The sequence below is a fragment of the Tamandua tetradactyla genome, chromosome 11 (genome assembly GCF_023851605.1).
Source record: "Tamandua tetradactyla isolate mTamTet1 chromosome 11, mTamTet1.pri, whole genome shotgun sequence".
NCBI lineage: Eukaryota > Metazoa > Chordata > Mammalia > Pilosa > Myrmecophagidae > Tamandua > Tamandua tetradactyla.
This window is the reverse complement of record NC_135337.1, coordinates 62,639,812-62,666,223: the sequence shown is the minus strand read 5'-3', so window position 1 is coordinate 62,666,223 and position 26,412 is coordinate 62,639,812. Positions and strand designations below refer to the sequence as shown.

The 26,412-nt window shown below is 37.2% G+C and overlaps 1 protein-coding gene and 1 pseudogene across 7 annotated transcripts in view; one reads left to right on the top strand and one right to left on the bottom strand.

Annotated features, from left to right (window-relative positions):
- Positions 1 to 26,412, bottom strand: part of ITGB3BP (integrin subunit beta 3 binding protein) — a 106,186-nt gene that overhangs the window by 41,504 nt on the left and 38,270 nt on the right. For 4 of the 7 annotated variants that reach the window (XR_013159441.1, XM_077120733.1, XM_077120735.1 and 1 more), the window contains one exon: positions 329 to 464. Coding sequence is in view for 6 of the 7 variants with exons in the window: in XM_077120733.1 (XP_076976848.1) it covers positions 329 to 464 (136 nt within the window). In the remaining variant the exon portion in view is untranslated. Of the gene's footprint in view, positions 1 to 328; positions 465 to 3,080; positions 3,199 to 26,412 lie in introns of all 7 variants that reach the window. The other 3 variants (XM_077120738.1, XM_077120734.1, XM_077120736.1) reach the window with 1 other exon arrangement.
- On the top strand, positions 15,429 to 24,845 carry LOC143650957 (apoptosis inhibitor 5 pseudogene; annotated as a pseudogene).

The following is a 26,412-nucleotide window of genomic DNA, read 5'->3' as shown; positions in this document are numbered from 1 at the left end:
AACCATTATAAGTGATAGTAGCTGAAGGCACTTCAGGCCATAATTTCTATTTAATGGATAGAATAGTAAGGGAACAGAGTCTGCAGTAACATTTTAAAATAAGTGCTAGGAAGTTTACATTTATATCCAAAGAATTACCTACAGTCTGGCCTTTTCTAAGTTGAATTCTTTAAGAGGAGAAAAATCAGCTGCAGCAAGACCCATATATTATTATATCAAAATTTTGATTTAACCAATAACTAGAAAAATGTCATAATAAGTGAAAAATCTTGATTTAACCAATAACTAGAAAAATGTCATAATAAGTGAAAAAGAATGTTCAACTAACCGTTTGATGGTCCATCTCTGTGATCTTGTTCTTTAGAGCTTGTGGGAGAAGTAAATGGGCTCATCTGACAAGTCCCAGTTGTTGGAGAATAAGTTGTAATACTTTTCTTCCTTTTCATTTTTGAAAGATCAAATGACTGGAAATAAATAATAATTTGGGTCAGAAATATTTATATTTAGTTATAAATCTTTGAAAACTCCAAACCCAAACCAATATTCTTGTTCTTGTTTTCAGATTTCAAATATACTCAACTATCACCTACAAAATCAATTAATATCCTATTAAGTTAGGTAGGTATTTCTGGCATTCACAATAAAGGTATCTCAATTTGATATTTATGAAATTTTAACATTAAAGGGTTATTACCTTCTGAGATAGTATTTTCAAACAAGTCAGATGGCCAACTCTCCTAACCACATCCCTGTCATTTGTGTTTAACTGATCCTGAAGTATAATTATGGAGCCAGGCTAGGGAAATTCTCGGAGAAACCAATTCATTAAGACCCACAAGAATACCTCAGGAAGGATCAGTGTCGTCCTAAACTTTCATAAAATTGCTACGACATAGTATTCTTACATTAATGATAACCAAATTAATTTTCAAATAGTTGGGCCTAGCATTTAAGGTGTTTGAGAATTTGGCCTATCATACGCAAATCCTCTCTGCAGTTTCTTCCTCTGGTTTCCCATAGACCTTGTACATTCCTCTTATTGCAGTTAACATATTTTAATAATTTTTAACATTGCTGTCTACCCTATTAGAGTTTGAGCACCTTAAAATACTTGCAATTTCTTTATTTATGAACCTTAGTACTTAAAAATACGTGATGAAGGAGCAAGTCCAATAAACTTGGCCAAATCACTTGGCTTTGATATACTCGTTTGTTAGTTCATTCATTCAATATTAACTGGGGCCTATAGTTTTACTTACTACGTTATACATACATTTGTGCCTCAGCTCATTCTGAGATTCTAGTCTGGAATGTTCTCTATTTTTTTCTGTTTTGGCATGGTCAGGTTCCAGTAATTGAACCTGGGTCTGGAATGTCCTCTTTCTTATCTTCCCCAAGACCCGATCTTACTTTAGTTTAGGTCTTTTTGGTAATCTACTTCCTACAAACACCTATTATCACACTATTAATTGCTCCTTCTTCTGAATCCCCCTGTGCTGGTTTGAAAGGATGTATGTACCTTTGAAAAGCCATGTTTTAATCAAAATCCCATTTCATAAAGGCAGAATAATCCCCATTCAATACTGTATGTAATTAGATCATCTCCCTGGAGATGTAACCCAATCAAGAGTGGTTGTTAAACTGGATTAGGGGAGATGTGTCTCCACCCTTTTGGGTGGGCCTTGATTGGTTTATTGGAGTCCTATAAAACAGGAAACATTTTGGAGAATGAGAGATTCAGAGAGAGCAGAGAAAAACAACATAGCCACGAAAAGCAGACAGCCCACAAGCCAGCGACCTTTGGAGATGAGGAAGGAAAAATGCCTCCCGGGGAGCTTCATGAAACAGGAAGCCAGGAGAGGAAGCTAGCAGATGACTGTGTTCGCCATGTGCCTTCTCACTTGAGAGAGAAACCCTGAACTTCACTGGCCTTCTTGAACCCAGGTATCATTCCCTGGATGCCTTTGATTGGACATTTCTATAGACTTCTTGTAATTGGGGAAGAAGGCCATTTTCTTGGCCTTAGAGCTGTAAACTAGCAACTTCTTAAACTCCCCTTTTTAAAAAGCATTCGTTTCTGGTATATTGCATTTCAGCAGCTAGCAAACTAGAACGCCCCCCCAAATTGTTTTCATACTGCTTATTAGCTGTCCAGTATTTGCTAACTAATATAAATGAAGAAACACAACAAATTGTTCTGGTCTCAAGGAGCTTCTACTAAAAGTTAAAACAGCAGAGAAGAAAGGTATTATGTGTGATACAGAAATTCAGAGGATAGAGAAAATCAAAGTGGATATACATTTAGACAGGACTTAAAGTGAAGGTAAAAGGCATGAAAAATCTGAAATCTAGAAATGGAACTGTATCGAGCGGATTTGGTGGATAATGGAAAGGTCTGGAGGCTCTTGGTATGTTGCCAACACTGTAGAATTAAACAGTAGCTTGGTAGCTCTCTTGAGATAGCTACATAATTCTGCATTGTCAACTACCCTTTATTTTTAACACCTATGATGGAAATAGTGTCCATGTCACCTTTTTCAGTAATTCTGGTATTAGTTCCAGAATCTATAGTATCAAATTCATAGAAGTAAAATCTTTTTTCACAGCTAAGATTTTAAATGATAAATACTTCTTTGTATTGGGGAACAAAAGGTATTCTATTTTTTATGCCATGTATCCATAGTACCCACAAAGGTAATCAATATCTTTTTCTTTTTAAATAAAACTATAAAATCAAGTTATAACTCTAAAGCAATGACTATTTTAGTAGGGTGAAAGGGTTTTAAGTTTCCTTATCAGTAGTTATTATTACCTCTCCATCTTGAGTTTTCACCTTTTTATATATACTCAGTCATAAACTATGACATATAGCCAGTCCCTACCCTATTTTTCCAAGAATTTATTGCCAGAACTATTTCAGTGTGTATGTACAAGAAATGAAAGTCACTATTCTAATGTACATTTATATCAATCTGTTTTCCTATTTTTACCAAAAAATTTTATCAAATTGCCAAATGTCTAAACATTTCAACTGTAGATCACACATTTTTCCTTGAAATTTTCTAGCTTTCAGAAAATACCTCTGCTGAAATGAGTATGTGCCTCCTCTTAAAAATACTGAGGCTTGGACGGGCCGCGGTGGCTCAGTGGCAGAGTTCTTGCCTGCCATGCTGGAGACCCGGGTTTGATTCACAGTGCCTGCCCATGTAAAAAAAATAATAATAAAAATTTAAAAATAATAATAAAATACTGAGGCTTCTCTTTTTCTTTCTTTTTCTTAGTTACAAGTGTTAGTTAAAAAGAAGAATGTCAGTCTATATCTCTATACCAAGGTGGGGAGGGGGCTAAAAATCTACCTTTCCCGACCATCCCTCTAAATATTCTTTAGTAAACAACACATTTTTATATCTCTGCCTACTGGGATACACAAAGGCATAATCTTATTTCTCTAAGTTTTCTTTCCCCTCAAGGTTTTACCAAGATCCTCTAACTTTCAATGCATGAATATGCTTACAAGTGAGTCTAAGTGAAGTTTAGACATCATCTAAGAATTTCCATTTGCCACTCTCCAAACTAGCCTACTCAAGTCTCCCACAATAGAAAGAGTTTAAAAGACTGAGATTTAGAAAAGACTGAGCTACTAATTGAAAATATCTCTTTCCACTCAACAAATGAAAGTACTATCTCCAGAACCTTTAGAAAAACAGAGGAAGAAAAAGTGAAATAATTAGATTTGGTTAGAGAAAGGGAGATGATTCAGGATGCAAACAAGTTATCTGAGAAAGATTTTAAGGAAATAGAAATAATAAAATAAGTTACAACTACTTCTATAATACGTTACAACTACTTCTAATATTTATTGACTTCTTAGAGGTATTTAACAGCACTGCTAAATAGAAAAATACTATGTTCTAAGATTATGTCTTGTGATCCACTATACTTTTTGCAAGGAGAGCAAACCTTGTACATTAGCAAAACTGAAATTTGGGCATTGATTTTTCTGCCTAAAAAAAAAAATCAATGTTTTCTTCATAATTTCAAATGGATATGACATTCTCCTTCAATCTTTCACAAATTGTTGCTCGCTTCTTCACCTTGCTAAAAGCACATTCTACCAAAAAGGTGCCTGCATTTTATTGATTTTTATCTATTTTAAACAGTCTAGAAAGTACTAACTAAGGATTCCTTCAGGATGAAATATGAGATATAACAGATCTGCTGTTATTATGAATCAGTACTCTATGCTGTCACTGAAATATGACACAGGTACCACAGGTATTTGGACAATTAGAAACAAGAGTAAAAAGAATTAGGAAAGCTAAAAGGGAGATAATTCTTTATAAACTGATAACTGACTAATTAGGTTATTGACATATCTCACCTGATATACAATTATTATAAATTATATGTACTAATTATATGAAATTTACAATAGAAATTTCTAAAACTCTAAACACTATCTAGCTTAGGGATTTTTCAAAATTTGGGTTTAGGGTTATTAGAAAAGTCCCAGATGTCTACTAATTTCTTCAGCTGCCACAATCTTTACTGGTTCTAAAAACGGATGAGATTTTCATGTTGTTTTTATGTATTTAAGGAGAACAAAAGCATTCTGAACTTAACTCAGTGATTTTACAGGGAAAGAATATGACCACTATCTTAAATCTGTGGTGATGAAAATGTTTTCTTGGTAGGATGTTTCATACACAGGAGTATACATTTTTTAAAACTCACTGAACTGTATACACAAGATCTGTAAATTTCATAATATATGTATTTCACCTTCATAAAAACATTTTAACAGGAAAATAAAAGGAACATTGGCTAAAAAGTTGATACACTGAGTTTCCTATTTGTACTCATTACTCTTCCACAATTTTAAGACATTAAAATTTAATTTTAATATTAAGATATCATTATTCTATTCTTACTCTTTTTTCTTTTTCAGTTTTTTTTCTAGTCTTACTCTCTTGCACGTAATCTTTAAGAAATTTGTTATGAAGTATTTTCATGGCTCTTTCTCAACATACCTTCATATATCCTTGTATATTTTCATAAGAAAAGGTGAAGTGAATTCTACCCCAAATATATTTTTGTTTATTGAAGTATGATTTATGTACAATAAAGTGTATAGATCTTAAGCATTCAGCTTGATGAGTTCTCACAACCATATATACAAATGCAACTACTACCAAAGATATGGAGCATTTCAATTACCACAGAAGGTTCCCTTTTACTCCTTTCAAGTTAATATTCCCTCCCAGCCCAAAGGCAAACACTTTCTAATTCCTATAACCGTAGGCTAGTTTTGCCTATTTTTGAATTTCATATAAGTGAAGTATGTAACTTTTGTGTTAGGCTTCTTTGCTCAACATGTTTTTGACATCATTTACATTACTGCCTGTTCAAATTTGCTAGCTGCCAGAATGCAATATACCAGAAACAGAATGGCTTTTAAAAAGGGGAATTTAATCCATTGCTAGTTTACAGTTCTAAGGCCGAGAAAATGTTCAGTTTACAGTTCTAAGGCCGAGAAAATGTTCCAATTAAAGCAAGTCTATAGAAATGTCCAATCAAAGGCATCCAGAGAGAGCTACTTTGGTTCAAGAAGGTTGATGAAGTTCAGGGTTTCTCTCTCATCTGGAAAGGCACATGATGAACACAGTCAGGGTTCTCCTCTCATCTGGAAGGGCACACGGTGAACATCCATCATCTGCTAGTTTCTTCTCCTGGCTTCCTGTTTCATGAAGCTCCCAGGAGGCATTTTCCTTCTTCATCTCCAAAGGTAGCTGGCTGGTAGACTCTGATTCTCATGGCTATATCGTTCTGCTCTGCTCTCTCTGAATCACTTTCTTTCTCCAAAATGCTTGCTCTTTTATAGGACTCCAGAAACTAATCAAGACCCACCCAAATGGGTGGAGACACGTCTCCAGCTAATCCAGTTTAACAACCACTCTTGATCAAATCACATCTCCAGGGAGATGATCTAATTATAGTTTTAAACATTCAATACTGAATAGGGATTAGAAGAAATGGCTGCCTTTACAAAATGGGATTAGGATTAAAACACAGCTTTTCTAGGGTACATACATCATTTCAAACCAGCACACTGCCCTTGTTAGTTAGTAGTTTGTTCCTTTCTATTATTGAGTGTATTCCTTTGTATAAATATAGCACAATTTGTTTCTCCATTCTCCTATTGATGGGCTTTTGTGTTTTTTCCAGTTTGGGGCTATTATGAATAAACTTGCTAAGAACATTCCTGTACATATCTTTTGTAATTATGTTTCATTTCATTGGGGGTATCCGAGTGGAACAGATAGGTTATAGGATGCATACAGGTGTAACTTTCTTTTAAAAATACCAAACAGTTCTCAAAATATGTGTATCCTTTTAAACTTCCACCAATGTATCAGAATTCCAGTTATTTTAAACTATCCACTAATCAAACTTAATGCATTATGTGCCTGCTGATACAATGCACTAGGAGAGATATAGTATTCCATCTACAACACATTCTGCCAAAAAAGTGAATCTAAATTTGCTGAAGCTAGTAGGTCTAATTCTCAATTTATAGGAAATACGTACTACAGAAGAATATGTCAACTGACACATCAAGTATACAAACAAGCAGAAAAATCCAAACTGGGAAAGAAGTCATTTCCTCTTCAAAAACTTTGGAAAGAAAGAAAAAAGGGGGGTGGGGGTGGAGAAATTTATAAGATTAAAAGACTTAAGAGATATATCAACCAAATGCAATGCACATATCTTTCTTGGATCCTGACTCAAACAAACAAACACATTCATGGTCTTATATTAATTAAGTAAACCAAATTTTAAATTACAAAGCTTCAAAAAAAGAATTTCTAAGCCTGGATGGCTTCTCTAATGAATAATATCAACATTTAAAGAAAAAAATATCCACTCCTACAGAAAGTCTTTTAAAAAATAGAGAAGGGAACACCTTCTCAAATTGTTTCATGAGACCAGATTATCCTAGTACCAAAACTAGACATAGCAACTACAGAAACTATAGAGCAATATCCCACATGAACATAAATGCAAAACTCTTTATGAAAATATTAGCAGATAGAATCCAGCAATATTCTTGGGATACATGAAAAAATAGAAAATAGATGTAAGGTTATATTAACGTTAAATTTCTTGAACTTGATTGATCACTGAACTTAAGGTGGTTACATAAGTGAATATTCTTTTCTTAGGAAATATACATTGAATAGTTGTGGGTTCAAGGAGCATATATATACAACCTACCTTCAAACTTTCAAAAAACAGACAGATATATATTTTAAAATAAAAAGTTTTAAGAAAGAAAACAAGACCATTAAGAACCATTAAAAAAATGACACATAGAAAAACAATGGCAAGGTGGTGAATTAAGTCTTCCCTTTTATCAGTAATTACCTAAAGTGCAAATAGTTTAGACTTTCCAATTAAAAGATAGAGATTGGCAGAATAGGTTTAAAAATAAACAAACATGATCTAACTATATGTTATTTACAAGAGACTCACTTAAGGTTGAACATAAAAGGATAAACTATTCTATACACACAGTGCTCAAAAGAGCTGAAGTGGCTATATTAATATTAAACAAAATTGACTTGCAGACAAAAATTATTACTAGCAACAAAGAAGGGCACTATATAATGATAAATGGGTCAATTCATCAAGAAGATATAATAGTCCTCCTCTGAGCCACGCTTTGCCTCCAAACAGTGCTTGGACCAGCAGCTGCCCAATCAGAGGACCAGGGCTGCAGGCTCAGCCTGAGACCAGGGGCTTTAAATCCAACCCACAGTTTGCAAGTTGCTGTTCCAAGGTGGTGGAAGATACCTCACCACAGCTGTGAAAAGATGCTGACATAGTTAAATAGTTCAACATGTATACAGGGTTTGGCTTTTTGTCCATGACCATTCGTGCCTGGGTTGCACTTGATCCTGAGTGACTGTCTTTGTGAACCAGGTATACATGGAGAGGTTCAGGAGCCTGAAGGTGGATGAGCCCTTTAAGAAGTCTGCCAAGGACTTAGAATCTATTCATGCCATTGGGCCTTCTGGAATGAGAGGTGGCCAAAGAGCAAGACCATGTAGAAGCACAGATCAAAAGGAGATAGAGGCTACAACTGTAAAGGTCTAGACCATAATGCCAAGGAAGACAAGCTGCCACTACAACACAAGAAGTGCCCCTTCTGCCAGACCATTAACAATGTAGTGGCCTTATGTTCCCTGAAGGGCCAGCACACTCCCCAGTTCACATAGTTCTTTTCTACTCCCAAACGCCCCGAATTTAGCCATAGTGGGTAGGGACAATACTTTTGCCATTAGAATTTTCAAGAAGGCATGAATCAGAGAAAGTGGAATATGGTAGATAGGAAGCAACTTGTATTCATGCCGAAGTCTACAGCATCACCTTCATCTTTCTCTTGATGGGGAAAGAGGTAAAGCAAAGGAATTCCAACCATGCTCTATTCAAATACAAGTGAGGGCCTTTGGGGGAAATCCCCCATGCACTTGAATGCTTTATGTGAGGTTCTAGCCCCAGAAACTTCAGCTTTTGAAAGGAGCCTGGATAGGAAAGCTGTTTTCCTATGAAAGAAGGATATATAATAATATTACCTATGCCAGAGGGAAAAGATTAAGCATAAGATCAGAATGATTGACCCAATCCAAAGCAACTACATTCTGTGGGAGAGAATCTCTTGGGGAGCAGGGCAGGGCTTTTCCATGTATTGTCTACTTACAACCCATTCTTGGGAGAGGGTGCCAGGAACTGTCTCAAGCAATGGGTTGTATTGATAGGCAAAAAGGGTGGTTGGGGAATAAGTGGCAGACCTGCTGAAATAAGCTCATTCCTACTCCATTCTGGTTTGATATGACTTTATTTGCTCCCTTGAATTAAAGCAAATTTGGTCACATTTTCTCCAAGATGGCAACTGTCTTAGCTCTATATGAATGATATATCTTGTGCATTTTACCTTTTTAAATGATCAGTATAAATATTCTGGTTTTATACTCTTACATAATTTAACCTAAGGCCCTCCTCCCTGCACTTTGTTCTCAGGTACATGAACAATCTCAGCGATACTTCAGCAGCAGCTCCAGGTCTGTGCAGCAGGAATACTTTTTGTTGTTTTATCACCACAAAGAACAACTATTTGGAATGTATAGCTTATCGAACTACTTCATTAGTGCCAATAAAAGCTGGCTTTTGTGCCAGAATGTCCTCTTGAAATACCTTCTCTTTGAAAATGTTTCGTGGGTAACCAGGTTTTAACTGGGATGCCCCATGATTTCCCTCTATTAGAAGATTGGAAGGTGGGTGCAGAGTCAGGTGAAAGGATTAGTTAAGAAGCCAAGATTAGGTGAGGATTTTCTATATATATAATAAAGGACTTCCATACTAAACCTCTAAACCTAGGCCATAAACCTAGGCCATGGAACATGCTTCACACACCAAAACCTTCCTTGAACGGCTTAGGTTAGGCCTACCATGCGCAACAGTGTATGTATATGAGTATGAGTGTGCATACATATGTGTAAAAATCTGAGTTGATAATCACAGGTTCTAAAAATGACACCTCTGAGCTCAGTGTGTACTGCTCGAAAATGGATATACAAAGTGAACTAAATTCTTAACCTTTTTGTCTGACCAGAACCTAACCATCACAGTTCACCCCTTGTCAACTTGGCAGCTAGATGCATCACCCTGAAATGTGCTTAATTTCCAAGTAGAACACAATAACAGACATATGTTTCACCTAACAATACTCAACTGTCCTCCGTACAACTGGAAACACACTATATCTCTCCAGAATAGGGTGTAAGTTCTTAAGCAACATTCACTCTTAAACTTCATATCCTATGACTTAAATACTATAACATGAACAGTACAACTTATATCATATGATAAGAGGAAAACAAGATATTTGCTTATATACAAATGTAAACATACTTAAAACAGGGAGGAAATATGCATACAATCACAGTTCTCATTTCTGTAACTGGTCATACTGTCATAGTTCGTATTTATCACTACCTTATTCTACTCCCCAGTCCATGTTCCTTTTACCCTCAGCAAGACTTCAGCTGACCATGATTCTTTGCCAGTTGAGGTGACCCAGACCTTCATTCTGAAGTTTCTAGGCCCTTAGTAGTCCTGCCTGGATTGGGTTGTTGCAGTTTTCCATTGACTTTAATCAGACGGCATGATAGTACTAAGAGATGCCCTAGGGATCTCCTGTATTCCAGGAAAACTCTTTACATCCATTGCGTAGTTGCAGTCCCATTTCCCCCAGATAATCAGGATTAATCAGCACAGTTAGAACAGTAAATCCCCTTTAGTGATTCAGTGGCATGAAGAGCCCAAACTGGCGAGTTGGCAGTCTCAACTTCTGGTTCAATGGAATCATCATTGTGTCTTCTGGAAGAAGCCCTCTCATTTTGGAACTTGGACCTATAGACCAACAGAGCTTAAGGTTTCAGGGACAGGAAGCAAAAATTTCCTAGTGGATCACTACGGGTGATAGTGGGTAGTACCACTCCTAATCCCACCCCTTGATTCCTGGACCTGTGAACCCTGCCTATAGGAGAAACAGTACATAGAAGGGATGCTGATTCAGAGTATACACAGCCTCCTGGAGAACACTGTCCCAGCCCTGCAAGGCCACCTAGTTTGCACTATAATTGGGTCTTCAAAAGGCCATTCCACCATTCTATCAACCCAGCTGCCTCAGGATGATGGGGAACATGGTAAGATCAGAGAATTCCATGAGCATGTGCCCATTCCCATACTTCATTTCCGGTGAAGTGGGTTCCTTAATCAGAAGGAATGCTGTGTAGAATACCATGATGGTGGATAAGGCATTCTGAAAGTCAATATGCAGTATTTTTGCAGAAGCACTGCATGCAGGGAATGCAAATCCATACCCAGAGTATGTGTCTATGCCAGTTAGAATAAATTGCTGCCCCTTCCATGATGGATGTGGGCCAATGTAATCAACCTGCCACAAGATAACAGGCTGATCACCTTGAGGAATGGTGCCATATCAGGGACTGAGTGTGGGTCTCTGCTGCTGGCAGACTGGGCACTCAGCAGTGGCCATAGTCAGGTCGGCCCTGGTAAGTGGAAGTCCATGTTGCTGAGCCCATTCATAATCTCCATCTCTACCACCATGTCCATTTTGTTCATGAACCCACTGGGCAATGGCAAGAGTGGCTGAGGAAAGAGGACAACTTGTATCCACAGGATGGGTCATAAAATTCACTTATTAAAATTTCCTGTGCTGAAGTCATACTCTGGTGAGCATTCACATGGGACACAAATATCCTCAAATTCTTTCTTCACTCACCAGTCTATTCACTACCTCTTCCCCAGACCTCTTTGTCACCAATTTTCCAAATATGATCCTTCCAAGTCCCTGACCATCCAGCCAAACCATTAGCAACAGTCCATAAGTCAGTTTACAAACACACTTCTGGCCAGTTCTCCTTTCAAGCAAAATGAACAACCAGGTGCACTGATCGAAGTTCCACCCACTGGGAGGATTTCCCCTCACCACTGTCCTTTAAGGACATCTCATAATGGGGTTGGAATGCTGTAGCTGTCCACTTCTGGGTGGTACATGAATATCCTGGAGAACCATCTGTAAACCAGGCCCAAGTTTTCCCTTCTTCAGTCAACTGACTATAAGGAACTCCCCAAGAGGCCATAGCTCTGGTCTGGGAAAGAGAAGGTAATGTGGCAGGAGTAGGGGCCATGGGCAATGGGGCTACTTCCTCAAGTAACTTACTTGTGCCTTAAGGACCTGCTTGAGCCCTATCTCCTATACCATTTCCATTTTATGATGACACCCAACTTTATGGCTTGGTGGGTCAGACAACACCTAGCTCATGATAGGCAACTCAGGTCTCATGGTAACTTGGTGGCCCGTGGTTAAGTGCTCAGTCTTTACTAAGGTCCAGTAGCAGACTAAGAGGTGTTTCTCAAAAGGAAAGTAATTCTCTATAGTGGATGGTAAGACTTTGCTCCAAAATTCTAAGGTCTGCATTGTGATTCTCCTATAGGGAACTTCCAAAGACTCCACATAAGCATCCCTATTTGCCACTGACATTTCCAGCACCATGGATCTACTGGATCATATGTCCCAAGTGGCAGAGCGAGCTTGCACAGCATCCTGGAATTGTCACAAAGCCTTCTCTTGCTCCAGTCCCCACTCAAAATGAGTAGATTTTCTGGTCACTCGGTAAATGGCCAGAGTAGCACACCTGAATGAGGAATACACTGTCTCCAAAATTCAGACAGGCCAACTAGGTGTTCTGCTTCTTTTTTGGCCATAGAAGGGACCAGATGCAACAGCTTATCCTTCACCTTAGAAAGGGTATCTTGACATGCCCCACACCACCTAGAACTTTCACTGAGATAGAAGGCCCCTGTATTTTGTTGAAATTATCTCCCATCTCCTGACCTACAAATACCTTAACAATAATTCTAGAGTAGTTGCTACTTTTGCTCACTAGGTCAAATCAGCATGACATCATCAATATAATGGACCAGGGTGATGTCTTATGGGAAGGAGAAATGATCAAGATCCCTGTGAACAAGACTGTGACATAAAGCTGGAGAGTGGATATAGCCCTGTTGGCCTTGCCAGATGAATGCAAACTGTTTCTGGTGGTCCATTCTGACAGCTATTGAGAAAAAAGCACTTTCCAGATCAATAGCTATGTACCAGGTACTAGGTGAAGTGTTAATTTGCTGAAGCAATGATACCACATTTGGGACAGTAGCTGCAATTGCAGTCACTACCTGGTTAAGTTTACAATAATCCATTGTCATCCTCCAAGACCCATCTGTTTTCTGCATAGACCAAATAGGAGAGTTGAATGTGGATATATGGGAATCACCTCCCCTGCATCCTTCAAGTCCTTAAGAGTGACAATAAACTCTACAATCCCTCCAGGGATACAGTATTGCTTCTGGTTCACTATTTTGCTAGGTAGGAGCAGTTCTAGTGGCTTCCACTTGGTCTTTCCTCCACAATAGCCCTCACTGCATGAGTGAGAGAACCATTGTGGGGATTCTGCCAGTTGCTGAGTATGTCAATTCCAATTACACATTGCAGAACCAGGGAAACGACTACAGAATGGGTCCAGTGGATCCCTGGACCCACTGTGAGACAGACCTGAGCTAAAACTCCACTGATCATCTGAACTCCATAAGCCCCTAACTCTATGATCAGTGGACCAGAGTGACATTTTGGGTCTCCTGGAATTAGTGTCACTTCTGAGCCAGTGTCTAATAATCCCTGAAATATCTAATCATCTCTTTTCTCCCAATGCACAGTCACCCTGGTAAAAGGCCATAGGTCTTCTTGGGGAAGGCTTGAAGAAAGGTTAACACTGTAAATTTTGAGCAGTATAAAAGGGTCTTTCCCCAAGGGTGCTGACCCTCCCCTCATTCGCAGGGCTCTGGGTCTGTAAACTGTCTTAAGTCTGGGAATTGATTAAGGGGCCGTGACTCTCTGTTTTTGTAATTCAAGTTAGACTTTTGTTCACTTGACCTAGAATTCTTTTGCTTGCACAGCTCAAACAAGAATTTAGCAGACTGCCCATCTATTTTCCTTTTAGGTATCCCATGATCTACTAGCCAAAGCCACAAGTCTCTGTGACAGATTATTCCGACTGCTGCTTTGAGTCTGCTGTCCATTATGGTAACTACATCCACCTTGTCTGTGGTGATTAACTGTCGCCACATAGCTTCTGCTACTCGGGATCTGATCATCCCCATTCTGTTTAAGGAGTCCAGCTCCTGACAGCAGTTCCCACAGTAATATCTGACCTAAGGAGAAGGGTGACTATAAAGTTCTTCAGGGAAGATGGAGCTAGTCTCACAAATTTATTTCTCAAGGTTCTGGTGAAAGATGTGTTCTCTGGATATTCCTGGGGTGTGTGAGCAGGTCTCCCACGATAAATCCACTCTAACATTCCCATCTCTCTAAGCCTCTGGATCCCCTCACCTACGTCTGGCATTTCGACCTCAGGTAATGTCAGTCAACTTTGGATCCATGTTTCGGCCAAACATCCAAACAAATTGTTAATGCCCTTTCTAATCCCTAGAGCTACAACACTGAATGCAGAACCTCTGCTTAGTGGGCCCAAATCAATAAATTCAGCTTGATTCAACTTTACATTCCTTTCACCATTATCCCACACCCTTAATATCCATTCCCACACATATTCCACTGATTTCTGTCAATAAATATTGGAAAACTCATGCGTTATTTTGGAGTATTCTGTACCTCCTCATGGGTCACACTGTGTACCTCACCTTTCAGGGATTTTTGGGCCTTTAGTCTAGTTACAGGTCTTGAAGAAAAGAGATGGTGAGGATGGGTCATGAAAAGAAATAGAAGTGTGTCTTTCAAGCCAATTAATTTCGGGCATTCCATTGCAGGTGCATCTGGTGAAACAGGATTAGTCACTCCAGAGTAGTGAGGGCTGTTTCCCCAGGAGAGGTGGTTACAGGCATTGAAGGGTTGGATGGCAGACTCCGCTGAGTAGACTAGAGGCCAAGAAGCTGTTTCCTCAAGGCAGGCTGAAGGTCGGGAAGCTCTTTACTCAGGGCAGTCCATTTCAAATCTATCTAGCAAAGGCTCCGCAGATTCCAGGGATCTCATCCCCTCATCACCATAATTACTGAGCCATTTATTCACCATCCCACATTTCAGAATCCCATTCTTTTCCAATCAAAGCCCTTACTTTAACAGCAGACACCCAGCAAGGTTGAGATTTTATGTTGTAAATCTGCTATTCACACAATGAGGCTCTGGGCTTGGTTTTCAGAGATCTCAAGTCTGTCACCGCAGGAAATAAGATTTTCTTTTACGGCAAACATGGAAACTTTTACACTATTCATACAGCATGGGAGTTTCAAATTTGAAGCCTTCAGCTCATCCCTTTTCCTCAATACTGTATCCAGCATATCCAACAATAATCAGCCAACATTATACCTCTTAATTCCACAAAACTCCATAAAGGTGCAAAAAACACTCTCATCCAGAACCTTACTTCATATAAGCATACAATTAGCAGAATTCTAAAGATGATATTTTGCATATGTTTCTTGCCAACTTACCCTATGGACTGTTGGTACCACCTTTATTATTGGAAATAGAGTCACTGGTGCCTCTGAGTCTAATCAGAATAGAAAACCAATTGTAAAAACCCATTTTTATGATTTCGTTTCTCAAGGACCAATCCTGGCACCAGGCTGTATTAGTTACGATTCTCTAGAGAAACAAAATCAAGAAGAGAGATGTGTAAAATATGAGATTTACAAAGGTGTCTCATGGAACCGAGGGAATGGAAGACTCAAAATCCACAGGGCAGGTTGTAAAGCTGGCAGCTCCGATGAAGGGCCTGGACGAAAGCCACAGGACAGGCTTGCTGGTTGAAGAAGTGAAAGAGTCTCTCTTCTCACTTAAAAAACCTTCAGCTGATTGGATTATCTCATCGGTGGAAAATGCGCCCTGGTTGACTACAGATGTAATCAGCCACAGATGCAATCAACTGACTGATTATTTCATACATCAGCCTTCTGATATATCAACTGGCCACAAAATATCATTGCAGCAATAGTCAGGCCAGTGCTTGCCTGACCAGACAACTGGGCAACACGGCCTGGACAAACTGACACCAGAACCCCATCACACACCATTACATAGAAATTAAATATCATGCTCCTAAATAACCAATGATTCAAAGAAGAAATCAAAAGAGAAATTGAAAACAAAAACAAAACAAAATGCAAAAACCACAGAATGAGAACAAACTGCACTTAGTAGCAGCTTGACCAGTTAAAAGGGCTTTTTAAAATAGCTCTACGGAATTATGATTTAAAACAGAAAGTAATTTCCTCAGGAAATAATACTGAGAATCCTTCATCCTCTAAAACTACTGATATGCTATTACACTGAAACTGCTAGACCAACTGCTCTACATGAGTTATTGTCTACACCAAAGTCAATGGAAACGCCAAATGCAAGAAGAAGATAACCAGCTGGAGTCTTATACTCTGTCTGAATCCATTTGTTTTGGCAAGTTCCTGTACAGAAAGAGGAATTATAGTTTGGCAGTTAAGAAGAAAGGGTTCAGAACTAAAAAAATCTGGTTCGAATCCCTGCTTCACTAGAGTGTAATCTCAGACAACCAGAGTATGCAATACATTCCCTGACTGAAAAAAATCATTTATGAAACTGAAGAAAATATTAACACTGAATTTTGGCAGAGGTTAAAAAATCAGCCCACTGTTCATGTCTTTTGACTGTTCATGTAACAAGAATACATCTTTATGCAAATCATAAACAGAAATAACCATCCCCCTTCTGGTTCTTCTTCCTCTTATAGAATCGAATATAAGTAGAAAGGAAAATGAAAAGTTGTGACAGCTAAGTTTAGAAAAACAACTTTAGAAATCAGGTATATGGCACACAGTTAGATTTCTATACCTCCTTTACAATTATATTAAAATTATCCAATTATGTATTATTTGAATACTTGTGTATTATTTTTATTAAAAATATACACTCTGTAAGGACAAATCTGTTTCTGTAAAAAAAAATTTGGGATACAGTAAAACCAGTACTCAGAGGTAAACTAATAGCTGGAAATGGAGATAAATTTATAACTATAAATGCCTACAATAAAAAAAGAAGATCTCACGTTAATAAACTAACCTTACACTTTAAGAAACTAGAAAAAGAGCATACTAAACTGAAAACAAGCAGAAAGAAGGACATTACACAGTGAAAATAAATGAAAGAGTAAAAAAAAATAAAATAAAGGAGAGCAACAAAACAAAAAGGTGGTTCTTTGAAAATATCAACAAAACTGACAAACCTTTACCTAGAGTGACCAAGAAAAAAAAGACTCCAATTACTAAAATCAGGAATGAAAGAAGAGACATTACAACCGACCTAAAAGACATAAAAGAGAGTATAAAGGGATATTTACAATTGTATACCAACAAATTAGATAACTTAGATGAAATGGACAAATCCTTAGAAATACATAAACTTCCAAAACTGAGTAACAAAGAAACAGAAAATCTGAAAAGACTTGTACCAAGTAAAGAGACTGAGTTAGCATTAAAAAAAAAACTTTCAAGAAAGAAAAGCCCAGGACCATATGGCCTCAGTGGCTACCAAACGTTTAAAGAAGAATTCACCAATGCTTCTCAAATTCTTTCATAAAATAGAAGAGGAGAAAACACTTCCTCATTCTATGATGCCATCTTTACCCTGACACCAGAGCCAGAAAAAGATATCACACGAAAAGAAAACTACAGATCAAAATCCCTTATGAATAGAGGCACAAAAATACTCAACAAAAGACTAGCAAACTGCATTCAGTAACATATAAAAAAAGATTATGCACCATAAACAGGTGGGATTTATCTCAGGAATGGAAAGTTTCATATACAAAAATTAATCAATATATTACATCCTATTAATAGAATACAGGGAGGAAAAATACATAATCACCCAAAAAAAGAACGTAAAGCATTTTGACAGACTATAACAACTTTTCATAATAAAAGTAATCACTCAACAAACTAAGAAGAGAAGAAAACTGCCTCTTTCTGTTAAAGGCCATAAAAAAAAAAAAAAGAAAAAAGAAACACAATGAACACCATATTTAATGTTGAAAGACTGGATACTTTGCCACTAAAATCAGGAGGAAGAGAAGAATGTCCACTCTGGCCACTTCTACTCAACATTGTACTAGAGTTTCTAGCCAAGGTATTAGGCAAGAAAAAAGAAATTAAACATGTACAGATTAGAAAGGAGGAAGTAAAACTATCTCTATTTGCAGATGGTATGATCTAATTTATAGACTAAAGAATCTACAAAAAAAAACCGTTAGAGCTAAAAATGAGTTAAGGAAAGTGGCAGGACACAAAATTATTTGCATTTCTACATACTGGCAATTAAAAATCTGAAAATGAAATTATTAAATTAATTCCATTTGCAATAATATAAAAAAGAATAAAATACATAGCAAAACATTTAACCAAAGAAGTGTAAGACTTGAATATTGAAAACTATTAAAAACTGCTAAAAGAAATTAGATCTAAATAAATGGAAGGATATGGTGTGTTCGTGGATTAAAAGATTTGATATTGTTAAAATGGTAATACAACCCAAATTGATCTATAAATTGAGTGCATTCATATCAAAATTTCAACTGTCTTTTCTTTTCAGAAATGGACAAGCTGAACATAAAGTTCATATGGAATTGCAAGGGAAACAGAATAGCTAATGTAACCTTGAAAAAGAACAACAAAGTTTGAGGGGTAACTCTCCCAAATTTCAAACACCTAATAATCAAAAATTTTTTTTTTTTGAAAACTTAGACTAATCAAAGCTATAGTAAACAAACCTATAGTAACCAAGTGTGGCAATGGCATAAAGACAGATCACTTTGAAGTCCAGAAATAAATTCATACATTTATGGTTAATTGACTTTTTCCTGAATAAAAATTATGTGCATATAACATACTCCTCTCAGAGCACTGTAATGGAACACAGTACTAATCAAACATTTCATAATTTACACAAACTATATTAATTAAAATACTTTAGGGAACCATTACAAACATGATATATAACAAGTTGTTTAATATTATTCATCATTATAATATATTGTGTTTTTTGGTATGTTGTACGGCAGGGTCAGATTTCATTATTTTTCCATGTGAGTATCCTGTTATTGCAGCACCATTTGTTCAATTTTTATTTTGTTTGTTTGTTCTTGGGAAGTGCACAGACCAGTAATCAAACTCGGACCTCCCACATGGCAGGCGAGAATTCTACCACTGAACTACCCTTGTACCCCCTATAATTATTTGATTTTTAACAAAGGGTGCCAGGGCCATCCAATGGGGAGAGAATAATCTTTTCAACCAATGGTGCTGGGACAACTGGACAGCCACATGCAAAAGAATGAATTTGAAAAGTCCAGGATCAGATGGCTTCACATGTGAATTCTACCAAACATTCAAGAAAGAACTAGTACCAATCCTGTTCAAACTCTTCCAAAAAACTGAAGAGGATGGAAGGCTACCTAACTCATTTTCTGAAGCCAACATCACCCTCATACCAAAGTCAGACAAAGATATTACAAGCAAAGAAAATTACAGACCAATCTCTCTAATGAATATACATGTAAAAATCATCAACAAAATTCTTGCAAATCGAATCCAGCATCACATTCAAAGAATGATACACCACAACCAAATAGGATTCATCCCAAGTATGCAAGGATGGCTCAACATAAGGAAATCAGTTAATGTAATACACCATATCAACAAATCAAACCACAAAAACCACATGATCATCTCAACTGATGCAGAAAAGGCATCTGACAAAATTCAACACCCTTCCTTGTTGAAAACACTTCAAAGGATAGGAATAGAAGGGAACTACCTCAACATGATAAAGGGAATATACGAAAAATCCACAACTAACATCATCCTCAATGGGGAAAAACTGAAAACTTTCTCCCTAAGATCAGGAACAAGATAAGGATGTCCACTATCACCACTGTTATTCAACATTGTGCTGGAAGTTCTAGAAAGAACAATTAGACAAGAAAAAGAAATTAAAGGCATCAAGATTGGAAAGAAAGACAAAAAACTCTCACTGTAGCCAATGATATATGTCGAAAATGCTGAAAAATCCACAGCAAAACTACTAGAGCTAATAAATGACTACAGCAAAGTGGCAGGTTACAAGATCAAGAATCAAAAATCTGTAGTGCTTCTATACACTAGTAATGAACAATCTGAGGGGGAATCAAGAAAAAAAATTCCATTTACAATTGAAACCAAAAGAATAAAATATTTAGGAATAAATTTAATTAAGGATACAAAATACCTTTACAAAGAAAACTGTAAGAAATTGCTAAAAGAAATCACAGAAGACCTAAATAAATGGAAGGGCATATGGTGTTCATGGATTGGAAGAATATATAGTTAAGATGTCAATTCTACCTAAATTGATTTATAGATTCAATGCAATACCAATTAAAATCCCAAAAACTTACTTTTCAGAAACAGAAAAACCAACAACCAAATTTATCTGGAAGGGCTGGGTGCCCCGAATAGCTAAAAATACCCTGAGAAAAAAAAATGAAGTCAGAGGTCTCATACTATCCAATTTTAAGGCATATTACAAAGCTACAGTGGTCAAAACAGCATGGTACTGACATAAAGAAAGATATACTGACCAATGGAATCAAACAGAGTATTCAGATATAGACCCTCTCATCTATGGACAACTGATCTTTGATAAGGCAGTCAAGCCAACTCACCTGGGACAGAACAGTCTCTTCAAAAAATGGTGCCTAGAGAACTGGATATCCACATGGAAAAGAATGAAAGAGGATCCATATCTCACATCCTATACAAAAATTAACTCAAAATGGATCAAAGGCCTAAACATCAGATTGAAGACCATAAAACTGTTAGAAGAAAATGTAGGGAAATATCTTATAAATCTTATACTAGAAGGCGGTTTCCTAGATCTTACATCCAAAGCACAAGCACCGAAGAAATAAATAAATAAATGGAAACTCCTCAAAATTAAACACTTTTGTGCATCAAAGAACTTTGCCAAGAAAGTACAAAGACAACTTACACAATGGGAGACAATATTTGGAAACGATATATCAGATAAAAGTCTAGTATCCAGAATTTATAAAGAGATTGTTCAACTCGTCAACAAAAAGACAAACAATCTAATTACAAAATGGGCAAAAGACTTGAACAGACACTTCTCAGAAGAGGAAATACAAATGGCCAAAAGGCACATGAAAAGATGCTCAACTTCCCTGGCTATTGGAGAAATGCAAATCAAAATCACAATGCGATATCATCTCACACCCACCAGAATGGCCATTATCAATAAAACAGAAAATGACAAGTGCTGGAGAGGATATGGAGAAAGAGGCACACTTATTCACTGTTGGTGGGAATGTCAAATGGTACAACCACTGTGGAAGGCAGTTTGGCGATTCCTCAGGAAGTACAGAATTGCCGTATGATCTGGCAATACCATCGTTAGGTATCTACTCAGCCACTGTTAGGTATCTACTTAGACACGAGGCCAAGGATACAAACTTAAATTTCCAAACCAATGTTTATAGCAGCATTATTTACAATTGCCATGAGATGGAAACAGCCCAAATATGCATCAACATACAAGTGGCTAAACAAGCTATGGTATATACACATGATGGAATATTATGCAGCTGTAAGACAGAATAAAGCTATGAAGTATGTAACAACATGGATGGACCTTGAGGACATTATGCCAAGGGAGACTGCAGAAACAAAAATACAAATACAGTATGATGTCACTGATATGAACTAACATTAGGAACGAACTTGGAGAATTTCAGTTAAGAACAGAGACCATTAGGAGATAGAAATAGAGTAAAATATTGGGTAATTGGAGCTGAAAGGATACAGACTGTGCAACAGGAATGAATGTAAAAATTCAGAAATGGATAGCACAATACTATCTATCTGTGATACAATAATGTTAGTACACTGAATGAAGCAAAATGTGAGAATGATCGAGTGAGGAGGGCTGGGGGCACAAATGAAATCAGAAGGAAAGATAGATGATAAAGACTGACATGGTATAATCTAGGGATGCTTAAAATGTACAATGATAGTGATTAAATGTACACATTAAAAATGTTTTTGCATGAAGAAGAACAAAGGAATGTCAATATTGCAGGGTGTTGAAAATAGATGGTAATTCATATTTTAAAACTTTAACTTATGTGTGAGACTAAAGCAAAAAATTGTTTATTTGGTACAAAATTTATATTTTGACTAGTGCATTTCCTAATATAACTTATGTGGACAGTTTAACTGACCACCATAAGTACATGGAACCTTGAATAGGGCATGACATTTTGTTGGTTTATCCAGAGTGATGCCCCAGTAAACCCCAGAGTGAATTGAACAGTGAATAAAAAAGTATTTCCAACGTCCCCTTAGGGAATGGCAAGAAAGGGGGAAAATTCAACTTCTCCATGTGGAGAATTTGATATTCTCACAAGCAGTGGGGATAACCAAAGCAACAGGCCTAGCCCTCAATCTTGGGGGTTGTTCATATGAAACTTATTCCCGCAAAGGATAGGCTAAGCCTACTTAAAATCAGGCCTAAGAGTCACCCCCAGAGGACTTCTTTTGTTGCTCAGATGTGGTTTCTCACTCTCTCAGCCAACACGACAAGAAAACTCACTGCCCTCCCCCTCTCTATGTGGGACATGACTCCCAGGGGTCTAAACCTTCCTGGAAATGTGGGACAGAAATCCTAGAATGAGCTGGGATTCAGCATCAAGGGATTGAGAAAACCTTCTCGACCAAAAGAGAGAAAGACAAATGAGCCAAAATAAAGTGTCAATGGCTGAGAGATTTCAAACAGAGTCAAGAGATTATCCTGGAGGTTATTCTTATGCATTAGATATCACCTTTTTAGTTAAAGTATATTGGAGATAGAGATAAGGACAAAGCTGAACAGGTTGGGGTTAAAGTAATTCAGAACACAGGGGTCAGGAAGACAGTGTCTATATTTTAGAACCACACATACTCTTTGAGACCAATGAAAGAAAGGTTTATTTGGTCTGGAACTGAAATTTTCTGTACTGCATAGTCTAATTTAACCTATCTGTGTGGCTCATTTGAACAACTGAAACACAGAGATAATGTATATTGGAGAGGCTTGAGGGAAGTGCCTGAAAATGTAGAGCTGTGTTCCAGTAGCCATGTTTTTTGAAGATGATTGTAAAATGATATAGCTTTCGCAATGTGACAAAAGGTGTGATTGTGAAACCCTGTTGTCTAATGCTCCTTTTGTCTATGGTATAGATGGATGAGTAAAACATATGGATTAAAAATTAAAAAAATTTAAAAATTTAAAAAAAGAATGAATCTGGATCCTTAACCCACACCATCTGCAAAAATTAACTTCAAATGTACCAAAGACCTAAATGTAATAGTTAAGATCATAAAACTCTTAGAAAGAAACAATGGGTAAAAATCTGCATTATCCTGGATTAGGCGACAGTTTCTCAGATATGATACTAAGAGCACAAGGAACAAAAGAAAAATAAATTGGACTTCATCAAAATTAAAAACTTTTGTAATAGTGCGGGTTGAGGGCTTGGAGAACTTCCGAGGCAGTGATGATGAGGACAGCAGGAGTAGCTCCTGGAACTGTAGCTCACCATATCCATGGTGGAGGAGCTTTCCCGTAACTATGGCATTCTAGCTGATGCCACCAAGCAAGTGGGCCAGCATAAAGATGCCTATCAGGTGATATTGGATGGTGTGAAAGGCGGTACCAAGGAAAAAAGATTAGCTGCTCATTTACTCTGAAATTCTTTAAGCATTTTCCTGAATTGGCTGATTCTGCTATCAATGCACAATTAGACCTCTGTGAGGATGAAGGTGTATCCATTTGATATCAAGCAATTAAAGAGCTGCCTCAGTTTGCTACTGGAAAAATTCTTCCCCGAGTGGCAGACATACTAACATAACTTTTGCAGACAGATGACTCTGTAGAATTCAACTTAGTGAACAATGCCCTGTTAAGTATATTTAAGATGGCTGCAAGAGGGACTTTAGGAGGCTTGTTAGGAAATGAGCAATCAAGTTTCTTTCAACAAAACTTAAGACTTTACCAGATGAAGTCTTAACAAAGGAGTAGAGGAGCTTATACTAACTGAATCCAAAAAGATCCTAGGAGATGTAACTGGTGAAGAATTCGTTCAGTTTATAAAGACACTATCTGGATTAAAACGTTTACAGAAAGTGAGTGGAAGACAGCAACTAGTAGAGTTGGCGGCTGAACAAGCTGACTTGGAGCAACCTTCAATCCCTCAGATCCCGACTACATAGACAGGCTCTTACAGTGCACTCGCCAGGCAGTATCCCTCTTCTCTAAAAATGTTCATTCCACAAGGTTTGTGACTTACTTCTGTGAGCAGGTTCTCCCTAACCTCAGTTCCTTGATTATCCCAGTGGAAGGTCTTGATATACAGATGGAGGTATTGAAATTGTTGGCGGAGATGAGTTCATTTTTGGTGACATGGAAAAGCTTGAAACAAATTTAAGGAAACTGTCGATAAGTTATTGGTGCGCACGCCTCTCCCTCCAGAAGAAACAGAAAATGGAGAGAATGCTGGTAATGAAGAACTCAAACTGCGGTTCAGTTATGTGGAATGTTTACTGTATAGCTTTCACCAATTGGGTTGAAAACTTCCAGATTTCTTAACAGTCAAACTGAATGCAGAAAAGCTCAAAGATTTCAAAATCAGGCTGCAGTACTTTGCACGGGGTCTACAAGTTTATATCAGACAGCTAGGTTTGGCTCTCTAGGGGAAAATGGGCAAGGCCTTAAAAACAGAAGAGAAAAAAATGAAAGTTGTTGCATTGAAAATCACTAACAATATCAATGTTTTAATCAAGGATGTCTTCCACATTCCTCCTTCTTACAAGAGCACAATAACATTATCCTGGAAACCTGTACAGAAAGTTGAGATCAGGCAAAAGAGAGCCAGCGAAGATGCTACTTCAGGTTCACCACCCAAGAAATCTCCAGCAGGACCATAAAGGGATGCCAGGCAAATTTATAATCCTCCTAGTGGGAAATACAGCAGCAATTTGGGCAACTTTAATTATGAGAGGAGACTTCAGGGGAAGTAGAGGTGGCTGAAGTTGGGGAGCACGAGGAAATTGCGGTCGGGGAAGATTCTACTGAATAAGACATCACATTCTTCAGCATTGTCATGAAGCTTAATATACTTACATTCTACTACTCATTGGATTGCCTGGGATGTCCCTCTAAAATGACTGCTGCCTTGAGCTAAAAACTTAATGTTCTTCATACCTTTGTATGTATGATCTACTTTTGTAACAGACCACGGGTGTGTCCAAGGTGAAACCACAACAATATTTTTGGATGCTTTGTCGGCAATCTTGACTTGTTTTAGGATTGTGTTTTAATAGACATCATATTGCAAATTCTTCTCCTTTAAACATTTTGATAATTTGTTATTGAGAGCTGTCCAAATGTAAAACACAATGAAATTCAGACTTTCTGATAACTGAAAAAGAACATCAGTTTTGAAAGGTTATTGACTTCCCTCTCCCTTCTGTCTTACTTTTTCCTCCCAGTATATGGAGAAGAGTAATGGCCAACCTTATTTTTGTTGTTTTTCAGTAAAGCTGCTAGTCAGTGTTGCAGCATTCCTACCTAGTGTCATAAAAGCAAAATACTTACTAGCTTTCTTAAAAGGTAGAAATGATATTATATTTTTAAGAAGGAAGTTGCTTTGCACTGCTCACATGATTCTTCTCCATATATTGTGATGTAAACTTTTAAGTATGGATCTTACTATTTAGAATAGAAATGCATATATATAATATACATACATAAGCATACATATGTGTATATATAGATGCATCTATATATATATATATATATATGCACACTATGAAACTTGACTATATGACATAAATCATTTTTTAAAATTCCAGGAACGGGTATCCTTGACATGGTCATTATCCTTTTGGGGCTGAATCTATTATTGACTTGTTATCTTGGTTTTCCCCCCAGTAGTAACAGGTTTTGAGTCAGCTGTACTTACATCATTATTGTTATTTAAAAATAAACACAGGCTGCATTTTCAAAGATAAATTTGGAAATCCCTATTAGTGAAATACAGCCAAAATATTGAATCTGATGTACATATAGTTTTCTACAGGATGAGATAGTATAATTTAGAATTTGGGGATTTAATAACCAAGGCTACCCAGGAAAAGTGACTTGATAACACATTATAGTGATAAGGGATGCTCTCTCAGTTTGTTTTCGCCACTTTCAAGATTTTAATTTCTCAGGTTATTAATCAAAATTATTGTATAAGTTAGCCAATAGAATCTTAGGTTAAAATAACAGATGGGGGTGTTGTGGAGTGTTTAATGTCATGGGCATTTTTAATAGCATAGGCCCTTGCTCTGCATTTGAATGTTTCATAATTTTTGTTCAACAGTTTAATCTTTCCTCCCCAAAGTTTGCTATTCAAATCAAATGCCTGAAAGACATTTTTTAGTAGTTTAATGCATTTTCTGAAGAATAGTTTGTTTCCATTGCAGGTGTCTTCATTATTGTTTATTATTGTGCCCTCAGTTATTTCTACATTGGAGAAAAAGCAAAACCCCTTTGGTAGAATCACTAGCACATGTTTATAGGGGGAAAATTTTTTTTTTGGACACGAGTAAGCATAAGAAGTTGGTCAGCTTGAATATGGAGTG